This window comes from Hyperolius riggenbachi, chromosome 2, assembly GCF_040937935.1.
Source record: "Hyperolius riggenbachi isolate aHypRig1 chromosome 2, aHypRig1.pri, whole genome shotgun sequence".
Classification (NCBI taxonomy): domain Eukaryota; kingdom Metazoa; phylum Chordata; class Amphibia; order Anura; family Hyperoliidae; genus Hyperolius; species Hyperolius riggenbachi.
Window position 1 is genome coordinate 337,346,740 of NC_090647.1, and position 12,925 is coordinate 337,359,664.

General features: G+C 44.9%; 1 protein-coding gene across 1 annotated transcript in view; it reads left to right on the forward strand.

Moving 5' to 3' along the window:
- Window positions 1–3,783: 3,783 nt before the first annotated feature.
- The window catches only part of BLTP3A (bridge-like lipid transfer protein family member 3A), a 75,479-nt gene continuing 66,337 nt past the window's right edge, over window positions 3,784–12,925 (forward strand). The window contains exon 1 of the mRNA XM_068269403.1: window positions 3,784–3,905. Coding sequence (XP_068125504.1) covers window positions 3,862–3,905 — 44 coding nt within the window. The 5' untranslated portion in view covers window positions 3,784–3,861. The remainder of the gene's footprint in view (window positions 3,906–12,925) is intronic.

Genomic DNA, 12,925 nt, shown 5'->3' on the forward strand with positions numbered 1-12,925 from the left:
AGAAGTGGGTTCTTCAACAGACTCATCTGTGCTGCTACGACGACGATGTTCTCCTTCACATACAAAATCTGGGTCTGTGTCCACATTGTCCTAACCCTCCTCTTCCATCTCCTCAAACTCGTCATATGTGATTGTGGGCCGCCGCCGTGGAGTAGAGCTCCCCAGAACGACCTCTGCGCAGCTCACTCCAACGTCGTCTTCCAGATCTTCTCGGCCGACCTCCTGCAATTGAAACCCCTCCTGCCCAACTTGCTCTGGGATTTGGGTTTCAAAGTCTTCGGACTCACCTTGCATTTCAGTGCGCGGTGCATTTCCCACAGTAAATGGTTGTGAATCCGGGCACAACATTTCTGGCTGTTCCATTGACCTTTGAAAGGTGGAAGTTTGTTGGGCTGGGAATAGCTCCTGCGAATACCCCATTGTGTCCTGAGGAAATTCTTCGGACTGGTTATTTGGCAGTTGTGTGTGTGGTGTCGCTGCCGGTTGTGTCAGCTTTGTGCCCACTGGCTCCTTGTAACTGGCTGAGGACTCGGACCTCGTGCGTGATGTGCTGGTGCTGCTTAACCCACTGCTGGACGCTTGAGAGGTCATCCAATTAATTATCTGGTCCTGTTCTTTTGGATTTGTGAGGGTTGATTTCCTGGACAACATGGGCGGTATTGAGTGGGTTTTCTTCGGTGCTCCACTGTGGCCTGTACGTGAACCGTCAGGGGAAACACCTCTTCCCTTGCCCCTCCCTCTTTCACAGGAGTTCTTCTTCATTTCACTTATCCTTAAAGTACACGCTGACTGGCAGCAGTACAGTGGCAGTACAGAAATGCTATATAGTGGTGGGTGAGCGGTGTACTACTATTCCCAGCAGCGACACAGAGCACAATGCTATACAGTGGTGGGTGAGCGGTGTACTACTATTCCCAGCAGTGACACAGAGCACAATGCTATACAGTGGTGGGTGAGCGGTGTACTACTATTCCCAGCAGCGACACAGAGCACAATGCCATACAGTGGTGGGTGAGCGGTGTACTACTATTCCCAGCAGCGACACAGAGCACAATGCCATACAGTGGTGGGTGAGCGGTGTACTACTATTCCCAGCAGCGACACAGAGCACAATGCCATACAGTGGTGGGTGAGCGGTGTACTACTATTCCCAGCAGCGACACAGAGCACAATGCCATACAGTGGTGGGTGAGCGGTGTACTACTATTCCCAGCAGGGACACAGAGCACAATGCCATACAGTGGTGGGTGAGCGGTGTACTACTGTTCCCAGCAGCGACACAGAGCACAATGCCATACAGTGGTGGGTGAGCGGTGTACTACTGTTCCCAGCAGCGACACAGAGCACAATGCCATACAGTGGTGGATGAGCGGTGTACTACTATTCCCAGCAGCGACACAGAGCACAATGCTATACAGTGGTGGGTGAGCGGTGTACTACTATTCCCAGCAGCGACACAGAGCACAATGCTATACAGTGGCGGGTGAGCGGTGTACTACTGTTCCCAGCAGAGACACAGAGTGGCAGTAAACACAATGCTATACAGTGGTGGGTGAGCGGTGTACACAGAGTGGCAGTAAACACAATGCTATATAGTGTGGGTGAGTGGTGTACTACTGTTCCCAGCAGCGACACAATGACTGGGGGGAGAACTACCTGCCTGCATACCCAAAGCTAAACCCACAGACAAATGGCGGAGAAATGACGTGGATCGGGTATTTATTTACCCGAACCACGTGACCCGTTCGGCCAATCAGAGCGCGTTCGGGTCCGAACCACGTGACCCGTTCGGCCAATCACAGCGCTAGCCGAACGTTCGGGGAACGTTCGGCCATGTGCTCTTAGTTTGGCCATATGGCCAAACGGTTTGGCCGAACACCATCAGGTGTTCGGTCGAACTCGAACATCACCTGAACAGGGTGATGTTCTGCAGAACCCGAACAGTGGTGAACACTGTTCGCCCAACACTAGTCATGACATGATGTGTCATGGCTTGTAAAAGGTTATAAACTTTTAATAAAGTGTTGGACTCTAGGCTGGAATAAGCCCTACAATTAAATTTGGTTTGGTGAGAACAATGTACTGTAATAACATTTATGAACAGACGAATAATAATTCCTGCAACGTAGTAAAATTTAGAAACTATACAGATGTTGTTGGGACATTTTATTTCAAAAGCTGCTGTGAGTAAAGGGCCTGTACACACTGCTGTGCTTACGCTGCACTTTTAAAATCGCATGCATTTTTTAATAGCAAGGTCTTTTAAAGAATCATGAAAATCGTGAAGACCTGTACACACTGGTGTATAACTGCGGAAAGCAGGGGGGGGGGGGGGGAGGCGGGGAACATCTAGCTACCTATACTGCAAAGGTCATTTGACTACCTATATGGGAGGGGTGGCACACTACCTCTAGCTGCCTTTCTGCCAGGGCTGTGGAGTCGGAGTCAGTGCAATTCTTGGGTACCTGGAATCGGAGTTGGTGGTTTCATAACTGAGGAGAAGATCATTTCAGTCGATTTTTGTACCAAATTCCGCAGCCCTGGTATGTATTAAGGTGGTCACTAATGATCCAATTTCTAGTGAAAAATCGTTCTAGCAATAAGAAATTCTGATCGGAAGTGAAAATGTTCACTACACCATCAACGAAACAATTTTTGCTTTCTAGCTATCAGAGCCAACAAGATAATTCAACTTTGGTTTGATGAAAATCCAATTGAACGACTATTTTTGTAAATCAATTGTGCCCATCAGTGGAGATAATTTACAACCAATCCGATCAGAATTTTTGATCACTCGAACGATTTTTTGCTAGAAATCGTTCGAGCGATGAGAAATTTAGATTGGTTGAAAATAATCTCAGTTGATTGGCACAATCGATTATGAACGATTATAAAAAATAGTTGTCGGATTGGATTTTTGTCAAACCAAAATTTGAATTTTCTTGATTGGTTGTGATAGATAGGAAGCAAAGATTGGTTCGTTGATGGTGTAGTGAACGATTTTTCTTCCGCTCAGAATTTCTGATCGCTCAAACGATTTTTTGCTAGAAATTGGACCGTTAGTGGCCACCTTTAGGAGTCGAAACAATCAGCTCTGGGGAACTTAACAATCGATCCCGTTGCCCATCAGGAGCAGATCGGACAGTTAGGAAATAATTGTCAGATCCTGTTGGTCGGATGGGAAATTGCATTATATGTACCCAGCATGATGTTCTACCATATTATTATACTGTATTATGCGTGGCTGAGGTAGACCTTTCAGGAATCCCCCCTCCTTGAAAATCCTGGGTTTGCCCCTGTACAGTGCATATCCCTACTGCACCAAAACGATCTGATGATTGTTTGGGGTGATGTCCCTTCATTCCAGTACCTGTAGATTGGGGAGGAAAACAAGTGTTTAGCCATATTAAAATCTACTGCTATCCCCTTATCACTTTATACAGAATTCAAATTTTGTTTTATCGGTGACAAAAAAACATTCTTATGCTTTTATTTGTCGCTGACAACATGTTTACAAAGTTCATAATCAAGTCACTAATGACCTCACACCAGTATTAAAATAATAATTTCAGCTGCAGTTTGTCTCAATTGTCTTCAGTCTACTACTGAAGGCTTTTCGTTTTCTGACCACCATTGCATCCATTCAGCAGAGCAGAGACAGGATTGCAGCATGCAGCCCGCAAGGAGAGCACCACGATGGCGTCCTCCTGTCTGGCGTCTATGGTTTCCATGGCACCAATAGCGCGTCACTGCTGCCGTCTCCGTCTTCTCTATGGTAGTGCACAGCTGAAGCGAGGTCGCCGGGATGCTGGTGGAGGACTGGAGGCAGGAGGAGAATCGGACACAACAACTAGCTCGGTGATGGCTGGCATTATCAAGAGGCAAATCCTAAAACACTTATCAAGGTACAGGGTGGGGAATGGTGGGCACAATACGAGAGGAGCGATGGAATGAGATCCCACCGGCAGGGATTCCAGCAGCACTCACTCACTCTGGCTTGGGGATGATGAGGTCATCGGGGGAGGTGTAATGCTTCAGTGCAGAGAAACCGCTCTGCTTATGGGATGTGAATGGGATGAATGGCTGATTGCTTCCTTCACACAAAGCACAGAGTTGCACGTTATCAATAATTCATTCAGTTCTGATTTTAATTTTGGTGGCAACGGATCCTTGGCCGTCGGCTCCTTTTACTCTGGGATACTAATTTGATTCCATACTATAGCAATGGCTTTGTATAAGTATCAAGCATGAACTGTTTATTATGTAGCATAAATACAAAATTGACAGTAGTTTAAATGTAAAAGAGCAGGGTTAATGATGTCAGCACAGTGGTAAATCTGTTCTAGAAGGCTTTTTCTTTTCTCTCTAACAGGAATCTTAGTCCATGTTCACTGCAGCTATTGCGTTGTGTTACCTGTGACAGCAGGAACGCAATGGATCAGGACAGGGGTGCTGCATTTTATCCGTGGTTTGCGTTGGATACAGTGAAGCATGCAGTCAATGAAAATTATGGTTCACTTTTACTGTTTACATGCGCGTTTAATGGTAACACTCTACATGCAGTGTATTACCATACTGCAACATGTTGTACCGTGCTGCACTGTGAACGTACCATAGTTGGTGCATTGCAGTGCGGTAAGCCTACGTTACAAAGCGGGCGCTACACCGCATCGCAGTGCACCACTGTGAACATGGCCTCAGGCTAGTAGGGCGTTGCAACCTAACAGATGCATCGTACTACGGAAAGTCACATTGCAATAACCCAATGCGACATTAACAGTGCAATGTGATCCAACTGTTTGCGGCATCCCAATGCACTGAATGCTGTACGATACCACAAAACCCACACATTAACAGTGAAGCTTACCTTTCATTGACTGCTTCACTGTATGCAAAGCAAGAGTCATACAATGTGCTGTGCAACTTTTCTGTTCCATTTTTCAAAATCACATCCCTCAAGTGGGATCACACATATAGCATTACATTACCAAGATATACAAATCACAAGCATTTAGAAAAGCACTGCTAGTGGGGTCCAGGCCTTACTTAGCAGTCCAAAATATAGGTATCTGTGTGTTTTGCAATAAAAATCTTTTTCTGATGCTTCAATGAAGTAATACTATACATTCCTTGATAGATGGATGGATAGATAGATAGATATTCTGGTGTGGTGATCAACGGCAGAATGTTGTTTTGAATTACTCCCATTGAAACTGCATGGGACCTTGATTTTGTCACGCATACTGTTCACTGTCACTCCAGTAGAGGTGTGGATGCTGCAATATAAATACAAATAGGATAACTTGATGAACAATAAAAAGTGTATGGAAACAAGTTTTTATTGTATGCTGTACCAGGCTGCAAATTAGATTTAAAGATCACGTATTAACAGATCACGTTTTTCTAACTCTATGCATGTAGGCTTTGTATTAGGCTAGATTCACAGTGGTTAGTTTCATAATCCATGCGTTAGACTCCCTGCACACTACAAATCTGTTTTGCGATTCCGATTTGCAATTTCGATTTTCCCGGAATGCAATCAACAGAAAAGGAAAAAAACCGCAGCATGCAGTAACAATTAAAAATTGGATGTAAAAAAACGATTCGTAATTGGAATTTTGTGCAGGAAGCCTAAAAATCGGAATTGGATGTAAAAACCGATTAAAAATCGGAATCACATGCAGTGTGCAGGGAGCCTAATACAGAGCCTGCCTGCTAGCAAGTTAGAATAATGTGATGCAGCACTGTGAACAGCCCCATGGAACTCTATGGGCAGTGAGTTGATGTGAAGAATTATTCTGCAACGCAACTGAGCACTGTGAACAGGGCATTAAAGTCTATGGCCAGTCTCCAATGCAGTTCACACTCATTATAACGTGTGTGTTATGTACCACTGTGACCCTAGCTTTAGGGATCTATAAAGTGACAGAGAAGCATTGGTTTAACTCCACTTCATGTGCACAGAATCAGTTGGGGCCTATTTATAAAAAGCGGATGTGTATATTGTAATGAAAAACACGCCTGTAATATGCAGCAGGGATCTTCAGCATCCTGCTGTCCCCAGGGTGATCCTGGTTATATGATGTGACTTTAGAGAGTGGGAGGATAATCAAAGCCTCATTGAAAGTCCAGCTCTGTATGGTGGCCTGGAAGCTGGAACTGTCTGAAAGGAAGAGCCTGTTCTTCATGCTGAGCATAATCTTTTCAGTAGATTGTGTCAACTTGAATAGTGGTCACCAGTTTTCATGCTTTTCCACAGTTTTAACATAGCTTAAAGGGATACTTAAGCCATTGATAAAAAAATAAGTTTTACTCACCCGGGGCTTCTACCAGCCCCCTGCAGCCGTCCAGTGCTCTCGCAGTCAATCACGGCTCCTCCAGTCCCCCGTCGCCAGCTAGTTTCATTTTGTTGACAGGCCTGGCCACGCGTAGCATTCTTCGCGTTCCCATCCGCAAGTGCAGGACGCTGTTGCAGATGGGAACGCGAAAAAGCAGACGCGTGGCCATGCCTGCGCAGTAAGCCTGTCGACGAAAACTAAACTAGCTGGTGGTGCGGGACAGGAGGATCTGTGAGTGACTGCGAGGGCACGGGATGGCTGAAGGGGGCTGGTAGAAGCCCCAGGTGAGTAAAACTGAAATTTTTTTTTTTTTTTTTAAATCAATGGCTTAAAGAGGAGCTGTCAGCCATACTATCTCAGAAAAAAACCACATAAGTAGATAAATACTTGCTCTACTTACATAACACATGTATTGCACTGTCCACGTTTTGATTTTAGTGTTTTGGTTTTTTTGGGTTTTTTTTTTTTTACAGTAAAGAAAAGAAAATCCGGCTTAACATTTCCCATTTTAAGTGTGGCTATTTTGAAGCCAATCCTGATGTCATTTCCTGCCCTACTCTCCACTGCCTGATTTGCCCGCTCTTCACTATAGAAAGTGCATTGTCTCAGCATGAGAAATAATGGCCAATCAGAGAGGAACAGAGGTGTGGGAGGGGAAAACAGGAGGGAAAGTGGCTTCAGCCAATCAGGCTGCATTAGTAAAATCTGAGGGAAAACTGGAAAATTGAATACTCACCTATCGGTAATTTTCCTTTCCTGGATCAGATAATGGCGGCATACTACTGGGTTTGGCTCCACCCCCCGAACCCGATTGGACAGGCCACATTATAAATTAAAGAAATCCGCCCCCTCCAGCCATTCTGGTAAAAAATTAGTCCTCGAATGGACAAGAGGGAGGGATTCGTATGCCGCCATTATCTGATCCAGGAAAGGAAAATTACCGATAGGTGAGTATTCAATTTTCCAGTTTTCTGGACAGAGAATGGCGGCATACTACTGGGACATAACATATTACCAATGAGGTAGGGAAACGTAATGATGCAAAAGAACATATTTATTAACTCAAACTGCAGACAAAACAGCTTTGCCAAAATCAACAGTAGTTAAGGCAGCAGGATTAACATGATAATGTGACAAAAAGGTATGAGCAGAAGACCAACTGGCAGCTTTGCAAATACAATCAACTGATACTTTAGTAAAGGAGGCCCAGGAAGCTGCCATGCCCCTAGTTGAGTGGGCATGTATTTCTTGCGGGGCTGGCAAACCTTTCTTCCTATAACTCTGCTGGATAACCTTCACTAACCAGCTGGCTATGGTTCGAGAGGTCACAGGGAGACCCTTCCTTTGACCCTGAATGTTAACAAATAAACGATCTGAAGATCTGAATTCAGTTGTAGCGTTTAAATACGCCTTAACACTTCTCCCCACGTCTAATGGATGTAAATCATTATCAAAACTGAAGGTTGGAAGGACAAGCTCCTGATTGATATGAAAGACTGATGAAACTTTCGGGATGTGATCCAATACAGGTCTGATCACCACCCTGTCTGGAAAAAACTCTAAGAGATTGCTAGTACAACCCAAGGACTGTAGGTCCGATACTCTTTTAGCGGAAGATATGGCTACCAGGAAAACTGTTTTCAGACAGATGTTGACCAGGGAGGCTGACTCTATAGGTTCGAAAGGAGGAGATGATAAAGCGTCCAGAACTATACAAAGATCCCATTGGGGAAAGAACGGCTTCCTGGGTGGTCTGATCTTCTGGACCGCCTGGATAAATTGGATAATCAACGGATGCTGAGCCCATTTGACCCCAGTCAAAGCTGACAAGGCAGAAACTTGAACCTTCATTGCTGACAGACTCATCTCCTTTTCAACACCTGTTTGAAGGAATTCCAGAATATCTTGAATTGTAGGAGAATGGAAATCATGATGTTCCTGTGCAGCAAATATAGCAAATCTTTCCCAGATGCGATGGTATGTATAATTTGTAGAAACCTTTCTAGCCTTTAACAGAGTGGAAGCCACAGCTGCTGAGCAACCTAATGACAAATACTTTTCCCTTTCAATCTCCAAGCCATCAAATTTAGGGTGTTGACATCTGGATACAGCATATTCTCCTGAAACAGAAGGTTGTGGATTACTGGAAGCTTTATTGGATCTTCTTGGCTCAGCTCTAGTACCATGGTGAACCATGGTCTCCGTGGCCAATGAGGAAGAATAACGATGATCGTGGTTGACTCGGTGGTTAGTCTCTGTAAGAACCTCGTTATCAATGGAAACGGGGGAAAAGCGTATCCCAGGCTGAAGTTCCAGGCTTGGGATAGACAGTCCACTCCCGCTGAGTCTGGATGATGGTACCTGGAGAAAAAGCGATGGGACTTCGTGTTGACTGGGGAAGCAAAAAGGTCTATCTGAGGATGACCCCACTGTTGTACTATGCTGCGATAAACTTCGCTGTTCAGAGCCCATTCGTGGGGATTGCAGAAGTTCCTGCTGAGATGATCCGCTACTACATTCTGAACCCCCGGTAGGTATGACGCAGACAGGTTGGATAAGAATTTCTGTGCCCAACACATTATATGACTCGTTTCCTGGAGAAGAGCATAACTCCTTGTCCCTCCTTGACGCTTGATGTAGGAGACTGCTGTTGTGTTGTCTATCTGTAATAGAACAGATTTGTTGACCACCAGGTGCTGGAATGCTTTCAGTGCCATAAATGCTGCTCTTAATTCCAATATGTTCGATTGGACTTGAACTTGAGGCAATTTCCACTTCTGCTGGACCCATTGTCCCTCGCAGTGGGCTCCCCAGCCCATTTGACTGGCATCTGATGTTACTACAGTTGGGATAGCTGGTTGAATCTGATGACAATTGGACAAATTCTGAGGTTGTAGCCACCAAAGGAGAGAGTCCCTTACTGCTTGTGGAAGGACAATCTGCTGAAACAGATCTACCTTGTTCCAAGATTGTAACAGGAAATACTGAAGATCCCTCATATTCCAATGCACCCATTTCACCATAGGTATGGTCGAGGAAAGAGACCCCACAAGACTTAGACAATCTGAAGCTGTCAATACCTGCCGACTGAGGACTCTCCTCACTTTCTGACATAATAGGTCTGCTTTCTCCTCGGGCAGACAAATCTTGTTCTTTGTAGTTATGAAGCGTGCTCCCAAAAAGACCATGTCCTGAGAAGGAATCAGCTGACTCTTCTGCCGGTTCACCAGCCAACCTAGATCTGACAACTCCTCTAGCAAGATCTTTTGATGGACGAATAATGTAGACCGGTCTTGGTTCACAAGCAGGATGTCGTCCAAGTAATGGAACACTCTGAGCCCCCTTACACGGAGAGAAGCAATCACTGGCAAAAGAACCTTTGAGAAAGTCCGAGGGGCTGTTGACAACCCGAATGGAAGACATTGGAACTGATAATGTTGATTGTTTACTGAAAACCTTAGATATTTCTGAAACTTTTTCCTTATTGGCACATGCAGGTATGCGTCTGACAAGTCTATTGTTGACAACCAATCGTCTCTTAGGATCATCTTTGTTATGGTCTGTAGAGATTCCATCTTGAAATGATGAACTTTGATAAATTGATTTAGAAACTTGAGGTCTAGAATGGTTCTCCAACCTCCTGAATTTTTTTGGAACCAAGAATAATGGTGAATAAATTCCGTGAAACTTCCTCCTTGTTGGAACTGAGACCACTGCCTTGACTTGAATTAACGATTCTATGTATTCCAGAAGAACTTGATGTTTTTGAAGAGAAAAAGGAATTTTCGTCTGCACAAATTTTCTTGCAGGCGGTCTCTTCTTGAATTTCCAAGAGTGCCCGTGTCTCAATGTTCTTAGCACCCAAGAATCTTGGATCTTCGCCACCCAGCGTTCCTGAAAAAGGCGGAGTCTTGCCCCTACTGGAACAGACTGGGTGGGCGCATCTTCAAAAGGACTTCTGAGACTGCTGAGAGCCTAGAGTAGTCTTAGGCTTGTTTGATTTTAAAAAGGTTGATTGAGTACCTCTCCAGTTTCTTGAAAAGGCTTTACCTGGCTTGTAAGACTTTGATTGCTGATAACGATTGAAATATGGTTTCCTACTATTTTGCTGACGATTCTGTCTGGGCTTCCTATCTTGGGGTAAAAGACCTGATTTACCACCAGTAACCTTGGCGATTGCGCTATCCATCTTCTCCCCAAACAAGTATGTGCCATCAAAGGGTATCTTGCACCAATTATTGCGAGATGATTGGTCTGCTGACCATGGCTTCAACCATAATGCTCTCCTGGCTGTAACAGTGTTGAGCATTGTCCGTGCTGAAGATCTAATTACGTCTATAGCAGCTTCACCCATAAAATCACTAGATAGTTTTAATTCATCCAGAGCCCTGATGATATCCTGTTTGTCAGCATCAGCGTTCAGTGCCAATTCAATGTTTTCGACCCAGACCTTAGTGGCTTTAGCAAGGGAAGTGAGGGCAACTGCTGGTTTACAAGAAGCACCTGCAGAAAGAAAGGCCTTCTTGATGTCTGAATCGATTTTCCTATCCAGTGGATCTTTGAAAGAAATCACATCATCCATTGGCAGTGTTACATGCTTTGCGAGTCTCATTATGGATGAATCTACAATAGGAGTAGAATCCATTAGCTTTGCATCTTGATCGGACAGTGGATAAAGCTTTGAAAAACGATTCACTAGGGAGGGTTTCTGCTCTACCTTGTTCCACTCCTTCAGGAAAATATCCTTAATAACTTTCATTAAAGGAAAAGACACCGGTTGCCTATCAAGGTGTGGATAGTACTTATCAGGTTCTTGAGTGGTTTCCTTATCCTCCTCCCAACCAATAGCAGATTTAACAGCTGTCACAAATGCCGGTACCAGGGCAAAGTCAAAACCCACAGGTGGCGCTGAACTCTGTGCCGAGGAGTCTTCTCCCTGCACTTGAGAGGTTGAAGGCCCTGCTTGCGAAACCTGGACAGACATTTTGTCAAAGGTATCCTGTACTGCTTGCTGAATAAAAGACATAACTTGTAAATTATCAGTTTCTTTGTCTCTGCCTAATTCACTGAAACATGCCTCACAAAGCATTTTATCAGGTAAGGCAGGCTGGGCACAGGACCAACATAACGACTTCCCAGGCTGCTGATATCTCCTGCTATCCTCTGAATGAGGAGGAGGTGATCTATGATATTGTGGAGAACGTCTATAGGATGAATAGTCATATCTTCTTGAAGATCTTGACCGTGACCTATGTCTGCGCCTTGGAGAGCGACTTCGATAATAACGTCCTCTTGAATAATGCCTACTCGGAGACCTCCTATGACGATCTGCAGAACGTCTCTCAGGAGAATATCTCTTATCTTTTTGTTCCTTAGAAGATCTCTTGTGAGAGGAACTTGGCCTTCGGGACGAACGGTGGGATGCAGGCTCCCGTCTTGACTTCGACCTAGACCGACCTCTTTCAGACTGGTGACCTTTAGACACCGTATGTCTTCTCTCTCTCTCATGCGGACTGTGGATGACATAAAATGAGATATGTTCCACTAAGAAATCCGCAAAAAATAAAAAGGAGAGAGATAGCACTCTTTTGTCCCAATAAGCCCCATACTGTGCAAAAAAGAGGTAATAAGAAAAAAACACCTCGTGCTAAATACCTGATATATAAAATACCAAGTAATTACCTTCCCCTTGGAACAAGACCAGTATCATCACCAGTCACCTCCTTTGCCTTGGAAGGCTCCATCTTAAATCAAACATATAAAAGGGACTATTAGTACCCTCTAAAACAATGCTTGCTTGCTCAAATATGCAACAAACTGAGATAACTAGCCATTGCCTGAATTGATAGCACATACCTTGAATCTGAAGGTAGATAAGATGTCCCCCAGGTGTTTGGTAAAGCAGGCCTGCCTTGCTGGTTTAATCCGGCTACAGGAGAAGCGGTACCGCCAGCACACATGCTGACACCCGCTCAAGCGTCCTGCTCTGGCGTCCGAAAGACAGCCGCCGGAGATTTTAACCAGGCAGCCAATCAGGACAGGTCTCGCGTACTCTCGCGAGAATAGCGCCTCCTTCCGCGTCTCAGATCCCGGAATTCCGGAACTGCGTCCCGGCGGTGGTCAGAGAGACGCGCCGGATGCTGAGCTATGAGGTAGGGGAAGGGCACAGGGGCTAGGCACATTTATTAACCCCTATTAGGGGTTGCAATGGCCAAAGCGGGAGAGGCTGAACCCGCTGAAATATCCATACGCCAGAAAAAAAGGCATAAAAATAAGAGAAAAAAGAAAAGTGGACCTGTCCATTCGAGGACAGAGAAAAAAAAGAAAGGGCTGGAGGGGGCGGATTTCTTTAATTTATAATGTGGCCTGTCCAATCGGGTTCGGGGGGTGGAGCCAAACCCAGTAGTATGCCGCCATTCTCTGTCCAGGAAATAGAGAAGGAAAAAAGGACAACCAAGCATGCCCTGCAACTTCCTTTTTGTGTACCAAATAAGAGTCAGGTAAACTGGGGAATGATCATTTATATACGAGAAAAGTAATAGTGATTTTAACTTTTGAATAGCCTGGGTAGTATCCTTATTACTTGT